At 58.9% G+C, this 25,627-nt stretch overlaps 1 protein-coding gene across 1 annotated transcript; it reads right to left on the reverse strand.

The window, feature by feature from the left end:
• Positions 1 to 1,259: 1,259 nt before the first annotated feature.
• Positions 1,260 to 24,689, reverse strand: SDC1 (syndecan 1). The gene is made up of 5 exons (XM_032866899.1): positions 24,325 to 24,689; positions 5,858 to 5,939; positions 4,472 to 4,944; positions 3,542 to 3,668; positions 1,260 to 3,406 (listed from the first exon to the last, which is right to left on the reverse strand). Exons 1-5 carry the CDS (start codon positions 24,388 to 24,390, stop codon positions 3,237 to 3,239), a joined length of 918 nt encoding a protein of 305 aa, XP_032722790.1. The 5' UTR covers positions 24,391 to 24,689; the 3' UTR covers positions 1,260 to 3,236.
• Positions 24,690 to 25,627: the final 938 nt, after the last annotated feature.

Genomic DNA, 25,627 nt, shown 5'->3' on the forward strand with positions numbered 1-25,627 from the left:
TTGGAGATGCTGTGTAACCCCTCACACTGCAGCTTTCTCCCTGCTAGGCTCCTCAGTGAAGCCAGTTTTATGGCCCCGTCCTGTAGGGGTAGTGCCCTCCGTTGGGGTGGGGTGCAGAACTCCAGCGGGGGCTCAGATCAGGAGCGGCACTTAGCAGAGCAAGAGAAGCTGTGGGTCGTGGCACAGCTTCGCCCTTTGGAGAGGAAGGGAGCAGGTGGCCTGGACACTGTGTCTTGGAAACTTGCAGGTCCCATGTGGAAGGAAGGGCCATCAACCCTCCCGGGTCCTAGTGCCGCCCTCAGGGGGTACACAGCCAGGGTGGGCTCAGGGGCCAAGCGGCCTGCTTCCAAAGCCCAGCTCCCCTGCCCACACGCATGCGACTGTGGGCAAGCGGCTTCCTCTCTGGGCCAGTTTTTGTCTGTGAAGTGGTTATAGCAACAGTGGCGCCGTCTCCGAGACGGGTTAGAAGTCTGTAGTGGAGGAAATAGGAGATAATGGCGGGGTGGGGGCGGTGTCCAGCAGCATCTGGCCCACAGTGAGCTCAGTCAGAGTAGGAAGTTGCCTGTTCTGCAACCGAGCCCTCAACGTCCAAACCAATGGGCGTTCAAGGTTTTCGATGCTGAACCAGTGAGTGAGCTAAGGGTTTTGTCTCAGCCTCCAAACCCTTCAAGTGCATTGTCAGGGAAAGTCCAATTCATTCTGCAAAGCAGCCCAGAGCCTGCTCTCCCCATCCCACCCACCAATGCAGGGCCCTGGAGGGAATGGTCCCTCCTTCCCTGTGCTCCCAGAACACACCTGGGGTGCCCGCCAGCACCCAGGGCCAGAGGGGCAGATGACAAGGGCCACAGGAAGAGAGATCTGCCACAGAGGGACAGCTGGGGGGCATCAGCCTGGATGGGACCGAGTAAGGGGAGGGCAGCCAGATGCCCTTACAACACCAGGGCTCCCACAGTGCACTGCACGTTTTAAACTTCGGGTCGGTAGAGAGCCCTCACATCCACAAGGTAGGGAATGATCTAGAAGGAGAGCAAGAAGGTGGGTTGGGCAGGAGACAGTAAGACCAAGAGCCCTAGAAGGAGGTGAGATGACAAAGGTGAGATCCAAGGCAGAGGGGGACATAGCCCTCCCTTACTGCAGAGGGCCCGGCACTGGTCCTGTGTTCCTCACCAACCAACAGCATGGCCCAGAGCCGAGATCCCTCCAAGAAGAGGACAGATGAGGGCATGGCCAGGCCAAGAAGAGACTCAACCACCACCACAGCCCAAAATGACAAGTGCCGTTTATTATAGTTACACGACCGGGCCCAGCCACAGGCTCGGCCTCATCCCAAGGATGAGCAGAGATGAGCAGTAACAGACCCTTCCCCACCCTTCTCCCCACACCCCTCCCCCCCAGTCATGTCCGGTCACACACTCCGGACAGAAAGTCCCAGTACTGAGCACAGGTTCCCTTCTCCTGGCGGCGCACCTCTCTGGGTCACAGACGGCCCCCCTCCTGGAACAGCCAACAGAGCAGCTGGAACACTGTCAAATTAAATAGGCAAGCACAGGGGCTCCCAGGAGGGTTGCGCTGGGGGCCTCGGGTCCTGGCGAAGGTGTGAGAGGAGGTCCGTCCAAGGTGTCTGAGAGGCAGGCCTTGGCTCCGGGGCGCTGTGGGGCTGGTGGCCTCCGCGGAAGGCTGGGCTGGAGGCGCCACAGCTTCTCCAGCCGTTGAAGCGACAATGCTTCAAGCTTGGCAACAGAAATTTACATCAGGCCTTCTATAACCTTGGCTGGACTTACTGACCTCCAGAAGAACTTTAGCAAAGACAAAAAAATGAGAAGCAAAGCAACCAGAGTGACTCTGGTCCCAGAATCCCTCCTCACGGGAAAGACAAAGGCACAGAGTTTTTGGCCAAGTTTCTCAGTATCATCTGTGTTTAGAGAAAAGGCTGGTCACGTCCACACGACCAACACAGAGAGAAGCAGCAAAGGTAGGAGAGTTCACGTGACTACTTTATATTAAAGTTTATTACATTTGGAAAATCTACTGTACAGGGAAAAAACCCATTGGATTAAGTAGAGTTTTGCCAAAAGCAAAAGACTATCACTCTTTGGAACATTCCTGATTCCAGCCCAGGGCAGGGCCACAGAAGCACATTGAAGGGGAACCTGGTCCTGCGTGGAACAGCTCTGTGCCAGGTGTGCCCAGGCCCCTCACATCACCTTCTAGAAGCAGATGTCCCCCAGAGACATTTTCTGGGGCACCCAAGGCAGGGCTCAGTCTGCGGGAGACTCTCTGGGCCCACTGCCCCGTCTCCCGGCCCACAGTCCTCTCTCCTCGGTCCCCAGCCAGAGCTGCCAGGATTCCATTCTCCCCTGGCTCCTCTGCTTCACAGCAGCCTGGCCACGGTGGCGGCCCCACGGCCTCGGGCACGGCTGCTCCAGCGGCGACTGCCCATGGGCCGCTGGGATCAGCCAGCCCAGCCCAAGGGCCACCCGGCAGACATTCCATACCCTGTTGCACACATGAGTGACAACTCAGAGATAACCCTCAAACTAGGCCTATTATGTTGTTTTCCCGATTTGGTTCTCCTAGTTTAAAAAAAAAAAAAACGACAAACAAAACAGAAAAGCCTGAACCCTGATGCTGTCTCCTTGCCATAGATGAGGGGAAGCAAGACGCAGGTAACCGAATGAACTTACTTAACTTACCTCAGGAGTAACAAAGTCTACTGGGCTATGAACAGAGAAACTAGAGGAAACATGTGCAAAAACAAGTTGTATCTAAAGGAGACCCCCCCCCCATAAAACAATGGGAATCTGCTGGAGCTCCGAACTCCTCTCCCCACCCCTCGCCCCTCGGGGGAGGAAATGCCCCCAGATCAGCGGTCTCCGCCAGCAAGTGCTACAGATGTACCCGCCGCTGGCCAGCAGACCCATCCAGGACCAAAGCGGCAGGGTCCCCTTTCCCTCCAGAGTTGGGCCTGGGGAGGGGCTGCTCCAGGTTGGAGAAACTGAGTCAGGAGGAGGTGATGCCAGGTGCTGGCTGTGGTGGAAAGGTCACGTGCGAGAAAGCCCCAGCGCCCAAGTCTCCAGGCAGAAGTCAGAGAAGCAGAGTCGAGAGCCCCCAGTGTGCCCCCGGAGTCCGCGGGCAGGGCTCTGGGAGGGGGGCGTGGTGGCAGGGCCTGCAGTTCTTCATGGAAGAGGCAAGTGGGGGCCTAGCGAGTGGTAGGGGGAGGAGGGGCACGGTCCCCGTCAGGCATAGAACTCCTCCTGCTTGCTGGGCTTCTGGTAGGCTCCGCCATTGGCTTGTTTGGGCTCCTCCAAGGAGTAGCTGCCCTCGTCCTTCTTCTTCATCCGGTAGAGCATGAAACCCACCAGGCACACGGCCAAGATGAGCCCCACGAGGCCTCCAGCGATGACCCCTATGAGGGCAGGGAGGCCGGCTCAGCATGGGCTAAGTAGCAGTACCCCCACACCAGGAGGGGCCCCCAAGGCAGCCTTGGTCAGCCCCGCTCCAGGGACAAATACAGCCCACCCCCGACCTGAGAGAAACTCACCTCCCAGCACTTCCTTCCTGTCCAGGAGGCCCTGTGAGGCCTCACGGTCCACTGGGGGTTGATTCCGCTCATTGGGCTCCACCGCTGTCCCGGCCACATTCTCCCCAGACAGGTCAAAGGTGAAGTCCTACGGGAGGCAGGGACAACCTCAGGCTGGGGTGGGCCACCTCTGGCAGCAGCATCCAGTTTTCTTTCCCAACCCAGAAGCAGCTCAGGCCTCCCTGGTCACCACTGCCACCAGCTCAGATGCACCCAACCCAGACCTCCTGGACCCCCAAAGCCTCTGATCCTATCACACCAGACCCCTGGACTGTGGCAGAGACATCACAGCAAGTGAGACAAGGCACATGTATTTATATGAAAATAGACAGGGTGACACCTGGGTGGTTCAGTCAGTTAAGTGTTCGCCTTTGGCTCAGGTCACAATCTCGGGGTCCTTGGATGGAGCCCCGCATCAGGCTTTCTGCCCAGCACCGAGTCTGCTTCTCCCTCTCTCTGCCCCTGCCCCTCACTTGTGTGTGCATGCACGTGCATACCTTCTCTCTCTGTCCCTCTCTCTCTCATAAACAAATAAAAATCTTTTAAAAGAAAAGAAATACTGTCATTTTAATGTAAAGTGTAAAGTTACCATGACTGCGAGACAGAAAGTCAGATCGAGTAGAATTTTTATACTCTCTTGCTTAAGTTTGGGAAGACTTCTCACAAGCAATCTTGAAGGACTCCTTTGCTCTGGTCTCCTATTTAGTCTGTCCTGCCCTGGGCCTGGCCCTGGAGGCAGGGGGAAGGTAGGACCTTGTGACCCTCTGTTCATGGCGGGGGATGGGACATGCTTACAGGACACAGGGTGCTGGGGGTGCCTGATGACTGAGCCAGAGTCCGTCGGCACCATGCACTGTGGAAACACAGATGACTACAGCGGGGGGCACTCACCTGCTCCCCAGAGCCCTCGCCTACTGGGAGCTGAGTGGACACTCCATCCTCCGCGGTCCTCTCGGTGGCAGAAGGACCTCTGTCCTCCACATGGTGAGTGTGAGGGTCGAGCTGCCTGGGTCCCGCCGAGGGCTCATGGTGCTCAGGCTGCATGTCCCTGTGGGGATGGGAGGTGGCAGGCCCCGGGGCCGTGGTGGCTCTCACTGTCGAGGCCCGGTGAGTGGTCGGGTGTGGCGTGGTCTCACCAGGTGGGTGGGTGGTCTCCTTCTCCTGGTCGGTGAAGCCAGGCTCCACCTTGGCCAGGAGCACGGCCTCCCTCTCCTCGGGTACCTCTCCCGTGGGCAGGACGGAGGTGGAGACGGTGGGGTTATCTGCGCCAGTGGGCTCTGGAGCCGTGGGCACAGATGTCAGGAACACCACGTCCTTCCACGTGGATGGGCTCTGCTGCGACAAGGTGATATCTGGCAGAGCACCTGGAAGCCCAGAAGCAGCTTGTTGGAGCAGGCAAGGCCCAGGACATCCAGACCGGCCAAGCTCCTGCAGGGAGCAAGGCCCGCCCAAAGACTCCCCGGCCGGCAGAGCAAACCCCTCCGTGAGAAGCGGTTTCCCCAGGGGAGAAACTCTGCTTTGGAAAATGGAAGAGGAAAGCTGCCCTTTTCTGCTACACGTGCCTGGGAACAGCGTGGTGTCTCAAGCCACGACACACCAGGCCATCTGGGAAGGAAGCTTTCCCGAAGCTGTGGAAGCCTGCTACCTGGATGCGGGCATTCTCGGGAGCTTGACTGCCTTGTCCCCCGCACACACACCTCCCTGGCCCCCTTCCTGTTCACCTCCTTCTCCCCAAAAAGGCCTAACACACCCCCACCAAGAACAGAGGCCTGTGTCCTACTTCCAGCTCTCAGGCACCTACTTCGGCCACTTTCCCCACAGATGGCCTCAACCCTCTTCCAAAATCCTGCTCAAGAGCACCTCTTCTGGGAGGCCTCCCTGGTCACCTGCCACTCAAGGACTTCACCCCCCCAGGGAAAGGGGAAATAGGAGAAGATAAGGGAACATTTATGGAGGATCTACACCCCACCAGGCTCTGTGTTATCTTACAGCCCCCAATAATCTTATGAAGTCAAAATATATTCCCATTTTACAGATGAAGAAAGAGAGGCATGGAGAAGTCCCCCTTTCCAAAGGTTGCCCAGAGAGTTAGGACACTATGAGCCCAAGTCTGTCTGCAGCGGACAGCCCCCAGGGCCTTCTAGAACCCCAATACTCACTCCCTGCCAACCCACACATGCCTTCTCCTTGCAGCGTGGACCTCATTCTCTTCCCTAACATCACCCCCCAGACCCTGCTGCCTGATGGCCACCTTGGGGGTCGCTCGTGTCAGCTCACCTGCACCAGAGCCAGAGAAGTTGTCAGAGTCATCCCCAGAGCCGTCCTGATCTTCAGGGGGCACGTTTATGGCCACAGTTTGCTGGAAAAGGATACAAAAGGGTATGAGTGGAAGCTTGGCCAAGGCCCTGCTACTCTGGAGTCCCTGTCCTAGACAGCTGAACTCCCGCACCACACACACACACACACACACACACGCACACACAGCACAGGAAAGAAGCCTTTGTGTGTGGCACCAGGACCCTCAGCTCAGGGCAGCCCTCTGGTCCCCCACACACCCCCGAATGCTATGATGACCCAGCCCTGCACCAGGTGCTGGGGGTACAAAAACATGCCAGAGAGGGCAGGGCCCTTGCCCCAAGAAACTCAGCCTGGTAAGGGGGCCCTGGACCTCTTAGAAGAGCCACAGAAGATGTCATTACTGGGAAGAGAGACTGTGGCCCCAATGGAGCCCATCAGCTCAGCCTACACTAAACACGGGGCCATTGGCCAGGGAGCTTCAGGGTCCAACACTGGGGTTTTCTAGAGCCCCAGGAACAATCCCCCAGTAACCTGACTCCAGAGAGGCATGCTGGACACCAGGGTATGGACATCAAGGGTCTCACAGGGGCCAAGATCAGGGATGGGCATGGGACATACCCACACAGGACAGCCCCAGGCCGGCCGTGCTACCTCCCACACCTGGCCTGTTTTCTCACCAACGGGAAGGACTGGGCCTAGGCCCCCTTGGGGAAGCAAAGACAGGATGCCCATTAGGCTAGGGACAGAGGAGACTGATCTAGAAGAGGCCCGGCTCTCAGGAGGCACCAACACATGGGCTATGGGCCTGGTAGGGACTGTGTGTGCAAACAGCAGTCCCAGGACACTGCCTGCCCAGTGCAGCTCCAAGCGGCTGTGGGGGCCAGAGGGTGACTCCCGAGGCAGGGGCTGCCGCTGCAGGACTAGTGAGCAGGCCAGGAGGAGGCAAGACACACCACAGACAGCCCAGCAGGCTGCAGAGAAGCCTGGAGCCTGGCGATGTGGGGGTGTGGAGGGCTCCCCAACGCTAGTTCCAGAACGTCCGTCAGAGAAGGGGAGACCCAACGGCCAGGTGGCAGGAAGGATAGCTATGAGTGTCCTGTTCAGCAACAAGCCTTGGACCCAGAGGAGTTCATGACACCTCCATCTCTAGAGGGCCCCGATGTCAGGGGCCACCAAAACATGAATAAAGAGGCAGAGCAGTACAGTTCAGAGCACATGGGGTAGGATACTCCCTGACCTTAGCCACTTACTAGATGAGTGGCCCTGGGGACATCACTAAACCTCTTAGGGCCTCAGTTTCTCCATCTGCAAAATGGGGACAGTAGTAATATCTACATTCCAGGACTGCTACAAAAACTCACTGAGGTTATGCACCGACAGCAGCCACTGCTCTAACTCGGGGAGTGAGAGCTGCTCAGCATGGTGCCTTCTGGGGGAGAGCTGGGATGGAGGTGGTGGGGTGTCAGAAGAGAGGCAGGACGGAGCCAGGTCACAGGAGACCCAAGGCTGGGCTCCAGGAAACGAGGCCTCCTCAGCCCCAGAGGCCTCCCTGGGTCCCCGCCACAGGCCATGGGGTTTCACTCTTGAGTGGAGCAGAGCAAGGAAGAGACAGACAAGACCTTTGGCCTCGCTGAGGCTGCTGGGGCACAGCTGGGCCAGGTGGAGGCTCCCCATCAGACCCTCGGGTCAGAGGGACACTTCAGACACGTGTAGAAACCACCAGGCTAGAAATATCACTGAGCTTCCTCTGAAAGTACAAAACCCAAATTCTACCTCTCTTCTCAACCCCCCCCCCCCCGAAAAAGGTTCTGGCCCAAGAAGAGCCCGTCTGGGCACTCATGGCCCATCTACATCAACCGGCTTAGTCCCTGTCCTCTACCCACCCCTCAGGCCACTTCCTGCCTAGGCTGTCCCCAGGTGGTGCCTGCAATACCTGGCCTGTCTCCACGGAGCTCACCTCGGCCAGGCCTGTAGCTGCACCCGAAGGGAGCAAAGAATACTGCTCGCCAGGCAGGCACGGAGCAGGTGCCCCCACCCCAACATGCCCCCACCCCTGGCCCACAGCAGACTGCCACCCACAGGGCAGCAAAACCAGGGCCAAATCTTCTAGCAGAAGCCGGAGTCTCGGGCCCAGGTGAGGCCAGGCAGATGCTGAGGAGGCCCAACCTCTCACCTACCCAGAGAAGCCCCAACAGGTTAGCCCGTTTCCCAAGCACAGGGCCTCTTTCACCACCAGATAAGACTGCGAATCTGCCCAGTCCCTAAAAACAATTTGTTCGCTCAGCTCTGCTCAGCTCATCCCTGTGCGATCTTGTTTACACAACAAGCTCTTAAGCAAACGCTTTCTCTGCTGAAAGCAGCTCCCTGACCTCGGGGCAGCCCCTCCCCTCACAGGGCCTGGTCTCCAGCCCGGGAAGGGCTGCTGTGACCTCCTGATCTCCTCTGGTGTGAACCTTAGTGAGGGCCTCCACTCCCTGGGGAGGAAATGAGCAGAAACTGCTGAGTTTGAACTTGGATCACTCGGTGCCAGATGACTGGCATTTTGGGGTGAGACTTCCAGTTTCACTTAGGCAGCTGTGCTAAGAGTCTGTGGCCAGCTGCCCCCAAGGTCTCCTGTGGGGCTCTCCGCAACCTTGTCTCTGCCTAGGGCCCCTCAGAGACCACCGTGTGGCCACAGGTCAGGGCTGCTGGAGGACAGGCGAGTGGCCCAGCTTGGAACTCACCTCAAGTAGCCTGGGAAGGTAAAGGCAGGCCACCTCACACCTTGAATGGGGATCTTTAACCTCTGCAGAATCCTAGGAAGCACAGCTTTTCCTCTAACACACCAAAATCCTTGTAGGAAGATCTAAACATCTGCACATTCAGTTTGCCCAGAGGAAGGGCCAATCTGCTCCAGACCTTTAAGCCCACCGGCCCAAGAGGCCAAAGGCAGGTTTGGCTCCAGTGGAGGGCACAGGTCATGGGGCAGACACATGGAGGCTGGGAGACAGGGAGCAGGAAAGGAACTTAGCCCACCTCCATCTCAGAGCTGCTGGCCACACCCGAGCTGCGTGGAAGGACTGAGAGAGGCGACCCGGGGTCAGGGCTCCAGCAGAGCAGAAAAGAGATGGTATGAGAAACTGAGGCATTCTCGCACGCTGGAAACACTTTCTATCCCTTTCCACCTTTACCCTTCTATTTGAGGCAGGCGGGCCTGAGATTAGCATCTTGCACAGATAAGGAACCGAAACAGACAAGGGTAGAGACTTGCCCAAGGCCATGGGCTGTGGCTGCACATGCTCCCCTCACCTACCCGGCTCTCTCCCCCCCCCCCCCGCCCCCCAGCCCCCAAAAGACCCCCTGGCAGGCCCATCCGGCTTAAGGTGCCCATCTACACTTCTGCAACACATACATGAAGATGTCAATCCCGTCAACACAGCCGCCCCCGCTCCGGAGCTACAGGATGAGAGTGTCACAGAGTAAGAATGCCTGACCCCTACCCCAGCAGCCGAGGGGACCAAGGTGCCAGCCCACGCATCACAGCTGCCAAGGGCTGGGAGTCTGCCTCGGGCTCCTGCCTGCCATTCCCGAGAACAGATCGGGAGTCTGTGGGCGGAGGCCGGCAGAAGAGCCTCAAGAAGGCAGAGCCTCAAGCCAAGCCCAGCCAGCTCTCACCCAGCACTGGCCAGAGACAGCGCCACCCTCCTGGGCAACCTCCATCCTGGCTGGCCGACAGGAGTGCGGCCGTGGGGCAGCAGCCCCCCAAGACATCTTGGGGCCAAGAGCTTCATGGTAGCTCACAAGTCAAGACAGCAAGTGGGCATCTCAGAGAGGTTCGAGGGAGGATGGCGGACCCCAGAGCTTCCAAGTCCAGACTCACGGAAGAGGCTGCCTGTCCCCCTGCTCCCCGGACTCCTGCCGCCCCGTCAGCTGCAGCCAACAGGTCCAAAGACTTGTGGTTTCCAAACTACAGGTAGTGACCCTGAGTCACTAACCATGTATGACCGGCTGCCTGACTTAGTGATGGAGAAAGCACGAAGCCTTTAGAAAGCATCACTGGATTGCTTTTCAGCCAACACGTGGCTAAAAGTACAGTATCGTGTAAGGAAGTCACAGACGGATATTAAACAGGGCCCGTGACACCAACACTCAGGGGATCACCATCCAGGGGCTTTGGAGAGAAAAGACATGGTCTGGTCCTGGCAAGCTCCCAAGGCACACAGCCAGGAGCCCCACTTCGGGCTTCCAAACAGGTGGCTGGGGCACAGAGGGTGACCCTCCAGGGGACACTGAAGCTGGGCCTGGAAACCCCCCAGGCAGACCTGGAGACAACACTCAGCCCCAAGTCACTAAGCTCGGCGACACGGGAACCTCAGGAGTGTGGCAGGCATACAGGGCCGCAGGGAAGGAGGCTCAGGTATCCGTTAACCGTTATTTGTCCCAGTGGGACGATGAAGCCCGGGCTGCTGTAGTAGGACCAAATCACCGAGTCCACAGCCCTCCTGGTCTCCTTCAGAGCTAAAGGGGCTGGCAGCAGCGTTTCCTAGGTAGCCAGCCTTGGTGCTGGCTCTGGGGCTATTGACTGGAGGGGCCCCCAACTTGCTTCAGGAGCCCAGCAGTGGGGCCAAACGCAACACGGGCCCCACAGACCTGCCAGGACAAACACCCACTCTTCTCACCCACTGAGATCCCACGGGGCAGCAGACACTCTTGGGAGGATTAAGAGATTCGTATTTTCTTTAGGAATTGTTACTCCCTCAGTTTCTTGGACAGATCTATGGAACTAAGACTTCCCCCACACCCCCCCACACACCCCTACAGTTCCTAACTCTTGGGTCCTGAGATCTCAGAGCTAAAGAACCCCAGCCTTCAACCCCCACCTATGCATCAAGATGCCAAACTGACCCAAAGGGACATCCAAACCATCGCCTTTGGCCAGGCCCGGGGCTCTCTTTCTCAGGATCCTGAGAATCACCAGATGAAGTCCTCTAAGCACTATCCCTGAAGCTGACTCAGTGGGTCTAGGGCAAAGGCCCAGGACTCTGATAGCGAACAAAGGCCCCACTCAGTAGGGATGCAGCCTATTCTTGGAGAACACTAATCTGAACAGGAAAACTTCTAGCCTGGAGTTGCCCAGGGCCCGGGCGCCGGGGAAGGCAAACCCCCAGAAGGTCCCAAGACCCTCGCTCTGGTCATGTTCAAGAAGGAGGTCCCAAACAGCAACAGGGCCCCATAAACAAGCCCTAGCGGCAAAGGGATCCAAGATGACTCTGGAACATTCTCTGTATTTCTGATGCAGCCACTCTCTACAAACAGTGCACCGCAGTGCCTGCCTGGTCTGTGAAAAAGCCTCACCGTGGAGCTGAGGAAACCCTGAACTTCGGAGGCATGGGCCCTCTGGCTGGGCCCTGGGGCTGCCGGCCCTCCGTGGGATCTCAGGCCTCAGGCACTGACCTGGCAGGAGGAGCGGGGTCTCTCGGGGCGGGGAGCAGGGGCCGCTGAGCCCCCCTGCAGTCTTTCAGGGGCACCTGCTTTCCTGGGGTGGGGGGGGGATGGGGTGAGAGATGGGGAGTGGGGGGAGGGAAGAGAATGTTGTGGGACACGCAGCTCCACTCCTATGGCTCACCCAACACCCTGGGGCCCTACTTTCCTCGTCCGGAACACTATCTGTACCCGCTCCTTTAGCACCTGGGCAACATGGCCTGAGCACGGACCCAAAGGGCCAGGCAGGTCAAACCCAAAGCACCTTGGATCCGGGGTCTCAGGGAAATCACCAGAGCCAGGGTTGTGGGGAGTGGGGAGCCTGACCAGGGTGGCTGCCCCAGGGCGCATCTAGCCCTACTGCTCCCCTGCTGGGTGACCTGGGCAGCTTTCTGCCTCTCTCCAGACAACAGAAGGGGCCAGGCTGGAGTCCCCCAAGCTCCCTTAGTGCTCTGACAGGCTAGGCGGGCATGGGAGCAGCAGCCCCAGCTCCTTGTCAGCGGGTGACACGGTGGCCCCAGATTGCCACACCAGGGTTTGTAGGAGGGGCAGGACAACAGGCCAGGGCCCAGGGAAGACACCAGGCTCCCTCCTGCCCCAGGCTATCCCAGTGGTGGCACAGAAATCACTCTCTCTCCAGAGGCTTCTTTCCTACCTTGGGAGCTGCCGGGGAGATGTGCTTAGGACACTGAGAGGCACCAGTCTCCCAGCTTTGGCCTCAAGACCCTGAAACCTGCCCCCACTGAAGACACTCCCAGGAGGTGGGGGCCCCACCAGAGCCTCCGAGCCACCCAGCATTTCCGGCCTGACAGGCATGGTGATTTATCAGCTCAGTGTCTCTCTACCAGAATCAGGTCAAGCCGGGACTTGCAGAGGGCATGACGGGCTTGGCCTAGGGCGGCAGGGGCCCAGGCAGCAGCAGCAGCTGGGTGACAGGAGACTTACTCTGCCCTCAGCCTGAGCAGCCATGAGGGCACCCAGGCCCCAACCCCCATCGGCACTTCTACCAGGAGCGCCTTTCAGGGGACCTCCCACGCGTGTACCCTTCCCCCCACTCACACACACAACCCACCTGACCTGTCCCCAGCCTGCCACTCAGACACAGGCCTTACCACGTGGGGGGTTCCAGGGCAGGGGATCTCCATACCGGCCTCGGAAACAGCCCCCTCCTCCCTGGCCAGCCCTGTGGTAGCATTTCCCACAACACTAATGTTGGGCTTTCCAGATGGAAACCTGAGGTCAAGGTCGCAGAGCCCTTTGCCCTGGCGCATTCTGCCTATGTCAAGTACCCAGAGAAAACAAGGCTGCATTGAGGGAGGGAGGATCCTGGCAGCCAGCCCCAGGCCTGATGCCCAAGCCAGGTGAGAGCTGCCACCAGCACCCCCCAGACCCACCCCTCCCCAGAGCTGGAGCCCGCCTCACAGCCCACGTGCTGGGACTCGTCTCAGAACAGGCCCAGCTGAGGGCTGGGTGTGGGGCCACGGAGCTGGAAGACCAGTTCCTCAGCTTCCCGCCCCCCCCCCAACCCCGCCCGCGAGCGCCCCAGGCTGGGCATTGAGCAAGGCTGCCCAGCCTGGCCCTGCCAGCCTTTGTGGCCAGGGCTGCCCTGGGAGCCAGACAAGGGACAGCCAGGGGAAAGTGACCAAACCCGACACCAGGAAAACCTGGTTATAGCCTGGGCTCTGTTCCCAACTTACTGGATGACCTTGGAAAACACACAGTTTCCAGTTCCCCATCTGTCCAACGAGTGACGGCAAGGGGGCTCCTAGTTCCCAGCCTACGGCTGGGAGGTTGAGACCCGCCCTCAAGGGGCCGGCAGGTGCAGCAGCCGCAGCAGACTGCCCACCTGAGGGGTGTACCACAAACACGGTGCTTAGTGGGCAGAGGACCCACGTGGCTAGTGGGGATAAGGGCGCTTGATCACAGGGACTCAGGGTCATTGCTCTCAGCTTCCTGAGGAGGGTTATGGACCAGGCAGGATGCTGGAGATGTCCCAAATCAAGGGGACTCTGGCAACTGGCAACCCATGAGGACAGAGAGAGCAGCTAAGGCCTCCAGAGCCTTGTCCCTCCCCAACCCTGGCTATCCAAACAAGACAGCTAAAACCAGAAGCTCGGTGTAGGGTTCCCCACCAGCCCTCACGGGGGCCCCTTGCACTCCTCTCTAGCTGATTAACCCCCAGATTCCACCAGGCTTAGGGGCCTGACACCTCTGGCTCACCGGCCTCTAGAGACAACTCCCCCACCCTGCCCCACTGCTCTAAATAAAGTATCCTCAAGTTTCACAGAGGCAGAAACTTGTAGCTTTGGACACACCTGCAACCAGTCAGGGCTCCAGCTGTGTATGCAGGGAAAGGGAGCTCTTCTTCACCCATTTACCCCATTGGTGTCCTTGCTGTTGCAGAGTATCCCCATTAAAATGCCTCTGGGAAGGCTATCCAGTGCTAGTCATTCACACTAGAGTATAAAGCAGCTCTATAAGGGGGATGTGCTCATTCTGGAAGTGAGGCACTGTGGGTGGGTAGGAGCTATGGAGGATGGGAAAGGTTACAAAAGAGAGGCTGGGAGATGCCAAGAACAAATTTTTTAACCTGTGTCAGAATATGGTTGCCAGCCAACCCCACACCTAAGAAAGACTAAATTCTCTTTGTTCCCACTTTGAGCTACAGACATGGCTTCTCCTCCCACAAGCAGAAGAATGGGCTAGCCTGGGAACCTGCCTCTGGAATAAAGTACAATTCAGACTGATTAGGCACTGAGGCTGCTAGGAGTCCAGACAAAGACACAGGTAGGGCAGAGCGTCCTTGAAGGAGTCCCATAGGGGTACCACAGCAGAGTGGAACTGGGGGTTTGGGGCATAAACAAGATGCGGCAGAATCTTCCATGAAGACCAGGTCTGAATGGGTTGAACTTGCTCCCCAGGTGACTGGTGGGCTCCCGACCTCCACAGAAGCAGAGTAGCCTGGGTCCCTTGACCATCAGCATACCATCCTCCAGGGGCTTCTTGATGGCTGGAAGGCCCATCGAGCCTCAAACGCCCAGCCCTGAGCTCCTAGGCACTAGCTGCACCCGCGCCCAGTAGGTCCTAAGGCAGCTGAAGGGAGACTGGATGCAGCCCCAGTCTTAGGAGCTCAGAGGCACCTGGGAGGCACCCAGGAGGTGCCCAGGAGGGGATGTAGCCCTAACACCATCCCCAGGGCTCAAGGACAGTCAGGGTGGCAGTAAGAATCTTGGGCTTTAACCTGGGCTGGGGGTTACTCGACAAACAGAAATACCTGAATTAGGCCTTAGGGGAAAAACAGTTATAACAGCTAATATTTATTGTGTCCCCTGTGCCTGGCACTTATCTAAGCACTTTAGCTGAAATAATTAATCTTCATAATAACCTTAGATTCTAGTACCATAGTCATCCTCCAGATAAAGAAAAGGAAACAAAGGGGATAAGTCGTTAGTCCCAGGGCACACAGCCAGTGAAGGGCCAGGGGGAGGGTTTGTGGGCAGGCAGGCCGGCAGGCATGCTGTGAGCCACCCTTCAGTGAGGACCACGTGGCTCCCCTGCTCTCAGGAAGAAGGAGCCATCATTTCCATGGGAGGTGGCAAAGGGGAAAGTGCAGAAGGAAGGACTGTAGGAGTGGGGCCCTCTTCCCCCCAAATCCTGCGGCCCAGCCTAGCCCAGCTCCCTCTCCTGGGAGACCTTAAGTCTGCAGATCTAGGGACAAGCCACTGTCCCCCGCCCCCCGTCTGGGGGTCCCTGCTCAGCTGGCCTGCACCCCTACCCAGGTGCCCTGGTGTCTGGCCTCCTCGCACCACCCACCGGCCCAGCCCACACCTCCTTGGGGTCAGTGGCCTGCCCCTGGCAGAGACTCGGGCACAGGTGAGCAGAGTCTGGCCTGCCAGGGAAGGTTCCAATTTCCAAGAAGGGGCAAAAGCCCTGTTTTCAGCACCCAGGAGTAAAACCAGCCAGCCATTGACATGAAGGGATGACACGCCCCGACAGGTCAGACAGCCAGCAGGGGGTCTCCTCAGGGCACCCCCCCCCCACAGAGTCAGCCCCCAAACTCCCCTCGACTTGCTAGACTGAGCCCAGGCAAGGAAGGGGCTCTCACTCATGCCACATATATTACTTCCTGGGACCTTTTCCCAAGCCCTCTGAGGCAGATGAAAACCCCTAATTTATAGAAGTGGAAACTGAGGCTTAGGGGCAGGTGAAGAAACAGGCCGGAGGTACCCAGGGAGCCTGGTAATGACGGAGCCTGGTAACTCCATGTCCAGTGCTCGTCCCAGCCTCCATAGGTCGCCTCTCCCTGGTCCAGTCCCCAGGGATGCTCACCTATGCCCATTAGCCCACCAGCTCTAGACCCCACCTGGCCTGCCCAGCCTTCAGAGCGTCAGGACCCCAGAACCCACCCCAAAGGTAGACAGACCCAAACAATCAGACTCAGGCTGCTGCTGTCATACTGGGGGAAAGGTGGACCAGGATGCCCCTTGGACGCCCAGCCCCTAGGTCGAAGGATGGCCCTGTTCAGCGGGGGGTGGGTGTGAAAGTCACAGGTTTTCTGCTCCTCACACAATTCCCAGGATGAGGACCCAGACCTCAGGGCCTTCCCAGGACCTTACAACATCCAGGATGACCCCAGGAAAACACAGCAACTACGCTCCTCCCCCAGACATCCCCCACCCCTACCCCCAGATGCCTGCGGGGGGTGGGGAGAGGAGGCAGGGGCAGAGTCTGAGGTCCTCCCCTTGCATAGATGGCCCATTCTCCTAGCCCAGCCCATAGCCCGTAGGCCCTGGCCAGCCTGGAGGTCTCACTGCCCTGATGGTCCCCACAAGGCACCCAGGAGGAGGTGCGGTCCCCACAGACAGCAGGGCCGCACCCCTGCGGTTCTCTCTGGGAGAAGGTGGAGTGACGTCAGCCTCTGCCAGTCTCAGAGGCCTCCCAAAACACCCGCAGCCCGGGGCCCTGCGAGCCCAAACCTGATCACACATCCGTCGGGGACACTCGCCAGAGATGGGACTCCAAGGCCCGGGACAGTCCCCTGGGCAGCAGGGACGCTGACAAGCCACGGAGAGAAGAGCCGGTGCTGCCAACACAGTCCAGGCCCCAAGCAGGCTGGCGAGGCCCCGAACATCAGCGGCCACTGTGGGGCAAGGGGCACGGAAACAGCAGTCCTCGAGTCCCCCAGGGCTGCCCACCGTCATTACTTGCTGGGTCTGGAGCAGATGAGCACACCTTGGCCTGCAGAAGGCCCCGCTTTACCTCCACACCTTGCACCCACCCAGGGCCAGAGGGCCACCAAGGAGGGCGGGTTTGGCCACAGAAAGTGCTGGGTAGCCCTAAGTGGGAAAGACAAATTCAATGTGGTTGTGATGGGACAGGACTCTTAACACCGCTGGAGATCATGGTGCCCGTGAATGGTCCCAGAGCAGTACTGGTAGCCTCGGCCACCCCCACTGCCCTCAGCAGGGCACCACCTCCGCTCTTACTTCCCATGGCCAGAAAATCACCTGAGAGCTGCGGTCTGAGCTCCTGACTAGGTACAGCTGAGGGATTCTGGGAGGAACCCTGTCCCAGTGAAGGACCTTTACGGTCACGGCCCCTCTGGCCCGTCTGCACAGATCAAGCCTCCTGTCTGGTCCCAGTCATGGCCACCCTCTCTTGCGTGGGCCCCCCGATCAGGTGTAGACCACTCCCCACCTCCATGGGGCCGTGTACACGGCAGGTGCCCAGGCTCTGGGCTTTAGATCTGGTCAAGCCAGGAAGGGCTCAGGACCCTCAGGGATGGAGGCAGCGGGAACAGAGGTAGGCCCCGCCCCCAGTCCCGTGACCCAGCAGGACATCATGAAGACCCCAATGCGTGATGATCACCGGCTTCTTTGCCCCCTCCTTCCATTTCACAGATGGGCTCACTGAGGCCAAGACAGTCCCTTGCACAAAGTCACTCCGCAGCAAAGAGGAGGGTCAGGGTTGGAAGCCAGGCAAGCAGAGCCTTAGTCAGCCATACTGGGCTGTTCCCCATCCCATGCCTGGCACATCGTGGGCTCATGGTCAAGACTGGGTGGGTGAGTGTCAGGGGAGGATCTGTGGGCCTGGCACCATGACTCAGCTGACAAGTGGAGCGATAAACACACCCACCTGCCCCACTGCCCCAACCTGCCCGACGGGGCTTCCGTTCTTGCCGATGAACGGACCTGGGGCACGGGGCCAGGATGCCTGGGTGTGTGCACAGAACATCACCAAGTCTGACCTTGCCCAGGGTCCCCTGTCCACCTCTGGTTCCCACTCTGAGCTCTAAGTCCACCTCCTCCAAGCAGCCTGCCCGGCCCTCCACAGAGGACCTCTCAGGCAGTGAGTGTCCCTTCAAGGCCCCAGAAGAGTAACAGCAGAGGACCTTAAACCCCTGCCATGTTCCCCACCAAGCCCCAAGGCTGCCCACTGCACTCCCCTTCCCCACAGCCACCTTCACCATCCCCAGGCAAGGTCTCTCTGCAACCACAGGACCATCAGAGCTAAAGACAGGGAAGGAAACCCCTTGAGCAGATGGGAGAACTGAGGCACAGAGACAGACCTGCGTGGGCCAGTCAGAGGCTAAACCAGGACTAGGAAGGACACGTGTCCTGGCTGCACTTTTCTCTAGGAAGAACTTCCAAAGACTTCTAACGCCAGTAACAGAGGAGCGTCAAGAGTTGTAGCTGAAGAGGGAAAAGCCCACCAGAAAAGGGGAGAGAGAGGAAGACCACTTTCTATCTTCTGGAGAGGAAGCTGTAGACAGGTGGGACCCAGGGTCCCCCCGAAACAGACTGCGGCCTACCCAGTACAAAGGCCCATTGGGGAAACAGAGTCAGGATGGCCCAGGCAAAGCTTAGGTTTGGCTTCAACCCATGCTGCGTGTCCACTACCCTACCCCCGTGTGTACACGCACACATGCACGCACGCACGCAGCCTCTGGTGGGGGGAATCACAGGAGTTTTCCCAGCACTGAAGGCCAGAGGAGAAGCAGCCTCCGCATAGGACCAAGCAGCCCTTAGAGCCATAAACAGAGGCCAGGAGGAGAGAGACCCCCAAAGAGACCAGAAGGGGGTGCATTGGGAAGCTTCCAACTTCACGAGTCAAGGAAATACCTGTGGGCAGACGAATGCGTCGGGGAGCAGGTCCAGCCACCAGCTTACCCTCTCCTGGCCAGTGGTCCCAAGCCCCAAGGCTGCCCACCGCACTCCCCTCCCCCATAAGCCTGCCTCCCTGAGCCTGCGCCCCTCCAGACACCCTGGCTCCCCAGACCTGCACAGCAGGACAGGAGGCAGGACACTTTCCAGAGGAAGCTTAGCCCACCTTTCCTCAGGCCAACCCCCATCACCTGCTCACTCCTCTGGGCCCCAGAGCACTGAGCTGACCAGATGCCCCTGTCTCAGGCCCAGAAATACCGGAGAACTTCTAGAACCCGGCGTAAGCTTCGTGAGGCCAGGACAAAGCAGTGCCATCACGCAGACAGAACTCGTCGTCCCAAAGGCTGTGTAGGATGCTGCCTGTGTCTTGAAGTCACAGTTGCTGAGGTGACTGTGGGGCACACGGTCTTACCTTTGTGGCCTCAAATGGGCCTCCTTGTGTTGAGGGATACCGCCTGCCCTCCCTCAGCACTCCCCAGCCCGCTCAGAGGGAGGTTCCAGAAGGCACACTCCCATCTAAAGCCCCATGTCTGCTGGAACAGCTGAGAGGGAAATGACACCGTGCTGAGTCTGTTCCAGGGCACAGGGACCTGGCGCCAAAAGCCTTCTTTCCACAGACTCCCTTAATCCCACTCCTTCTCTCTAGACACACTCAGGCAGGCCCTCCGGGTGGGGGATGGGGGTAGTGGGTAGCTTTCAACCCACGACTCCAAGACTGGTTGTTGAAAAGAAGGAAGAAATCAGGAAATCGTTTGTTCTGTAAAACTAGCAAGGTTCCAGGACTAGAAAGCCCTGAATGACCATTTCTTCACAGGGCTGTTCCTGCATCGAGAGCGGGAGCTGGAGGGGGCCAGCAGGGGAGCCCAACCCAGGAGCCAGGAGTCCTGGGTGTCTGGTCACCTGGCTGATACCATGATGCCTGCCTCCCAAGCTTAAAAATGGGTCTACTAGTTCCAAAAACATTTCCCTAGTGCCTAAGATGAAAGTCCGTGGAGACCAGCTGCTGCCCTGGGGACAAACACACAGTCACCATCAAACACGGGGACAGTCACCCCATCAGGCCACTCTGCACCAAGCCAAGGATGTATGGTCCCTTCATGGGTATCAGACCTGGGAGCACGTCCTACCCTGCTCTCCCGGGTCCCACTGTTTCCTGACTGAGGCTTCTGGGAGCAACTCTTGCCTGTCCCTAAGCCGTGGGCTGAACCCAACCCAAGCCCAGGATGTTGCCAATGCTCAGGGTTCACCTAAAGGCACTGTTCAGGCCAGCTCTGCCCAGCCCAATGCGCCCTCCATCCAAAGCATGTCCACGCACAGTTCTCTGGGACAGAACAGCAATCACCCATAGGGCCTCGCAAGTGTCAGGCAGCCTGCTCTACTGGGCTTTACTGGGGAGATGTCAGAGTCCAGCAACTCATTCGTGCCATACACATATGGCCCCAGATCTGTACAAATCCTGCTTCTTCCACACCGGCCCCTTGGAAGGGCTCACTTCTAGAGGCCTCATCCACAAAACGAGGACAATGATGTATCTCATAAAGGTTTGGGTAAAAATGGAATAAGAATGTAAGGGAAGCAGTGAGGGCTTGACAGCAGGCATTCAATCAAAGGGTCCCGTAATTCTATCCACAGCTCCCTTCTCCTCTGGCACTTTCACTTCCAAACACTTTCAAGTGCTCATTATGAAATGAACACGCAAATGACAGAAAGAGGACAGGGAGAACAGGTATGATGTCCGCTTTTCAGAGGACACCAAGACTTGGAAGTGAAGTGACTCACCCAAGATTACACGGTGAATCAGTGGCAGGGTTGAGACTCGGTCCTGGGGCTCTACTTAATCCAAAGCTGTTCGTGGCCTGCCTGGAAGTACCGGCACTAAGAAAATGCCCTTCGATCCAATTAAAACATGGTGAAGAGACAGAGACAGGACCCATGCTAAGAACAAGGGCCCTTCCGATTATGAGTTACAAGGAGTTAGCCTCACCTGGTCCAGGCTACCTCTGTGACTAGCGAGTCGCTTATAACTCAAGCCAGGTGGAGGAACTCACAACATGGGGATCATTAGGGGCCTCCTGCCAGAGGTCATCCACACCTGTTCACCGAGGGAGCCTTAAGCACGTCCCTTGACAGCCTTTGTGATTCTAGGTACCATCAGGGGTACTGCAGGGGTCCCAGCTGGGCCCATGAAGGTGCAAAGTGCACGTGTCACGGATCACGAACGTGGCTCACCATCGACACTCTCAGCACAGAAAACGCATCGTCTGAGAAATGGTTCTCCCAACTCTGATTAGTGTCTTAGCACTGCTGGAGAAAAGTGCAAGTTAGAACTGAACAGAAAAGCTGCTGGCTGCACTTACACGACCATGACTGTCACCTCGGGCTGCTATCAGAGATGGAGGAAGAGGAAGAACAAGCCAGAATTCAAAGGGTACCAACCGGGGGCACCCAGCACAGGAGGCAAAGTAGTCTTGGGAGCTCAAAAACCCAGGAGATTAAATGCCTCACGTAACACGGTGACAAGTGAGGACCCTGGCCTCCCCGGATTAGATTATGCTTTGTATCCTTCTGTTAATAAAGGAAGGAAAATACACTGCAGACAGTCCTGCCCAAAGAAAGAATACTTCTGAGGCCAACGTGAATTCTTAGCTCACTAAGGAAACCTGGATACCAAGGATACCTCATTCCCAAGGGATTTCAGGATCCAAAATTTGGCAATAGGAAACAGTCCTCTATAAAGAAAAAAAAAACACTACAAAATTCAAGCTTTTCCCTTCTTTCTAATTCTTTCCAGGCCTCTCTCCTCTCTCATCCGTCTCCCACCAGCCTCGGTTAATGAGGTTTTATTGGAACCCACCATGAGCCACAGGTAGAGATGAAAACCAGCTCCACCCTCTTGGAAGAGCTGAAGCCAGGAGTGACATCACCTCTAGAAGGCTCCGAGCCCAGGAGGAGGCAGCTAAGGCCTCCCCCACCCCCCACCCACTCTGCCAGGCCTTTGGGAAATGTCTCTACTGGCCCCCATAATTAGGGCAAAAAGGGATTTTATGCCTTTCAAGAAAGAGAAAAGGAAGGAGAGAAAAACAACAAGTAACTATTCCAGAACAAGCAACTTTCCTGGCATGGAAGAAACAAAAGACCAGGGGAAACACACACTCAGAAGCCTTTTAGGCAAACCTGTTCTTGTCTCTTGGGAGTGGTTTCAAGCAGCCTTCCCTTGCCCATTCAAAGTCAGGTGCCCAGGATCATACCTTACCTCACTGGTCCCCAGGGGGGTTCTGACCTGCTTTCCCACTGGGACCAAAGTGAACCCTGGGAGAAGACCAGATGTCTGCAACCTGTAGACACTGCCTCCTGTTTTAGGCAAACCCCACTGCCTTACTTCTTTTAGGAAGGGGGGAGGGGTGGCTACTTTATGCCACTTTATGTCCCCACTTTAAACCCAACATGGACATCCATTGTAAAAGGAAAAAGCAGGGCTGGGCAAGAGAAAACACGCTACACTTTATAAAAGAAAAAAGAAAACCTGAACTCCAAGCCAAGGTCTGACTCCAAAGCTTAGTGCTTTCAGGCTCCACTCAGCCACCGGCTCCAGGAAGCCCTCCCACCACCACATTCTAAGGAGACTCCCTCCTTTCATCCTTTCCCCTTTGAGACACAACTGCCCCCCAGTCCTGTGTCTCCCTCTCTATTGGGTCAAAGTTTCTAGGCAAGACATAATGCCTCCTACTGCAGCATCTGCCCTTACCCAGTACACAGGAGGCTGGGAAACACGCTCCACAGAGAACCTCAGATCCCATGCCTTCCCCCATGTCAACAGACACCCTGAGATCCCAGCTCAGGAGAATGCCAGCCCCACCAAGGCGGGTAAAAGAACCACCACCCACAATCCCCCCGATTCTGCTGGAAATAGGTGGAGAACCCCACCTCAGCAATCTTTGCTGAGGCTCCATCTTGGACCTGGAGAGAGTGCAGCAGCCAGGTAAGGCCAGAGGGGCCACGGAAGTAAGCCACACACCTCCACTATCTTCTCCCGAATTTTAACTATGATTCAAGGCACCAACTGAATCCCACAGAAACTGCAGCCCTGAAGAGAGAAGAAGCCAGATGCCACCTTCCTGGACCTGAAAGCCAGGAATGCACCAGAGACGGAGTTCAGAAATCCCATCAGTCCCCATGGCTCCCTCAGATTTGGCACCCTCGGCCCCCCACCTCCAACTCATCAGCAATTCAAGCAGCATCGGGGACCCTATTCCTCAAAATACTTCCAGAAACAATCGCCTGGAAAGCAGGGAGGGCTCTTCCCAGATGAGCCTGGGAAACACCTCACCTGAGCCAGACCCTGTAAAATACCCGCCAGCTCTCAGGAGCTGGTAGCTTCTATCATTGTAGAGGGACCCGCTTCCAGACGGTCGGCGTTGCCGAGACTTGTGCAGATGCCACATTACCAGGGGAAGACCCGGCACCTCCCCCCACCCGCCCCCCCGCCTCCACCCGGCCGCGATCCTTCTCTGCCCACGTGCCTCCCTAACCAAGAGCTCGGGAAGTCGAGCGGTCCAGATGTGGCGAGAGACCGCCACTTCCGGAAGGGGAAGAGCCCCCGCTCCGTCCGCACCTCCCCTCTCCATCCCGGGGGATGGCCGAGCCAGCCCGCGGGGAGGGCCCCGGGACCCCTGCAGCGGGCGTGGGGGCTGGAGTGGACGTGGACACCCGGCGGCCAGCGCTGACACCTGGCGGCCGCCCGCGTGCTGGCCCACGGCAGGGCCGGCGCGGCGGGGCGGTTCCCAGGAAAGGGTTACAGGGGCCGAGAACAAAGCGCCCCCATTGGGGAAGGCGGGCTAGCGGACGGCGGCGGGGGCGGGAGATCACTTTCTGGGGGCCCTCGGGAGGCTCTAGGTCGGCCAGGTCCCTCTTTAAAGGGGGACCCACCCCCTCGCCAAAGGTGGGCGCTGGAGTCCTACTCGAAGGCCTCCTCCCTCAGCCACGGGCTCCACATTTGTCCCTCTTTCCCCTCGGCTCCACTGGGCGGGCCAAGGGACCCGCCTTCCCTCCGCGCGGCTCCAGCACAAAGCCAGGCCGGGGGAGGGGAAGAGCCATTCCGGGGTCCACTCGCGTGGAAGCCGCAGCCCGCGCCGGCCGTGCCGGGCCCCGCACGCGCCCCTCCGCGGGCAGCACAACTTCAGCAGCCCCGAAGTTGGGTTCCTGCGGGGCTCTGATGTTCGGGGGCCAACTTCCCGGAACCTTCCGCTGCCGGCTCGGCCCCGCTCCCTTAGGGCAGCGGACTGGAAGCCGCGACCCCCACGTCCGCCGCGACCCCCGCGCAGCCCTGGCCCCGGCTCCTCGGCCAGCGCGCCGGCCCCGCTGCGCCCAAACTCGTCCCCGCCGAAGGGGCTGGGCGCCCGGGCTCCGCAAGTCTGCTTTAAATTAGGCTCTGCGGGCGGGGCGTCGTGGCCGCGGTCACTGCATCTTCTCAGGTCGCGGGCGGAGCGGAGAGGAGCCTGCGACCCCGGCGGCGCCGCAGGCTGGCGGGCTCCGACGCATGTGGAGCGGGGTCACATAATTGAGCGCGGGGCACCGGCGCAGGCTCCTCTGCGCGGGAAGCCCGAGCCCCCGGCTCTTGGCGGCGGAACCCGCGCGGCGCCCACCGACGGCGGAGGCAATTGAGGCGGAAGCCCCGGTTTCGCGGTCACGGTCCCGGGCCCGCCTGGCTAGCGCGGGAAGGAAAGTCCCCGCTTCCCCTCCCCCTCCACGTGCCGCCGGCGGCATCGGCGGGTCTGCAAGCACCGGCTTCCCGCCGCTCCCTGCCCGGCCCCGGGCCGCACTCACCGGGAGAGCCGGCTGCAGGCGCAGCGCCAGCGCGCACAGCCAGAGCCAGAGCGCCGCGCGCCTCATGCTGCCCGGACCGGCGGCGGGAGCGCGGCAGGCTGCGGGGATCGGGGCGGCGCCGCGCGGCACGGACTGCTCGGGGCTCCTGGCCTGCCCCGCCGGGTCGTTGCGCTCTGCACCCTCGGGCGCTGCCCCGCGCACAGCTGTCTACGGCGAGGGCTGCGGGACCCGCTGGCTACAGTCCGCTCTCTGCCGCTGGATTCCTCTCCGCTCGACTCCACTCGTCTCCCGCCCGCACCTCTCCCGCCGAGCTCCGCCTTATAATAAACCCACAGGCCCTTAGCCGTTGCAAAAACTAGCCCCCCACCCCCAGCTCGCCAGGTCTCGGGGCCAGCCCCAGTCCCCACCCCCTAGGACCCCGCCCTCTGAGCCACCCGGCCCGGCCTCCTCGCAACGCCACACCCCCGGCGCCCTGGCCCCGGCCCCGGCCCCGCCCCCTCTCGCTGCGCGAGGCCGGAGAACCTGGCCTTCCTGTGGAGCTGTGGTCCCCCACAGGCTGTTGTGCCCGGCGTTTCAGCTGTGCTGCTCCTGGGTGGCGGGGCCCGGGGCGCACCCCCTTCCGCCCCAGCCCAGTGTAGTGGGGCGCTGTCCGGGAGAGGGGCCGGAGAGGCGGGCGTCGGTCTCCGACCGTGAGCGCCAGTCTGCAGCGCCCTCTGGGCGTGGGCACCGAGCGTCCTCCAGGTGCGTTAGACTCCCCAGATCCCGGCGGCGGGAACATTTTCGGGCTGTGCGGGGGCCTCGGGGTGAAGGGGCCTTAAACCGATGGAGCCCTCCCCCATCCTCTGGTCCGGCTTCGGAAGGGGTCCCAGCGTCCCCACTTCCCCAAGGACAGGTTCCCACATGCCCTCGCCTTCTGCCAGCACTCCAGAAAGTGCTGAAAACTTGGGGCCTTACTTTGAACAGCAGGACATGCTCAGGACTGGCTGTAAAAGAAAAGGGGGAAAAAAAAAGGAAGAAAAAAAAAAACGTTTTCTGTGTCTTTCTGTAGAAGACTACCTTCTCTCTTTCGGGTCTGAGTCTAAATGGAAAACTGAAGGGCTTTCTTCCCTGGTCGGGCCTCCTCTGGCCTGCAGATCAGAGGAGAACCACTTGAGCTCTGATCCTTTGTGATTCCCGGAGAGGCCCTGCCCCTCAGTGTGTCCAACACCCTTCAGGAACCTCTGTGCAAAAAGGTTATGGAAGGCCTATGGGTGTAGTGCAACGGGCCTTGAGAGAAAAGGGGAAGAACCTGCCGGCCCTGCAT

Source organism: Lontra canadensis, unplaced genomic scaffold, assembly GCF_010015895.1.
Source record: "Lontra canadensis isolate GAN:19392208 unplaced genomic scaffold, GSC_riverotter_1.0 scaffold32, whole genome shotgun sequence".
In the NCBI taxonomy this organism is placed as follows: Eukaryota; Metazoa; Chordata; class Mammalia; order Carnivora; family Mustelidae; genus Lontra; species Lontra canadensis.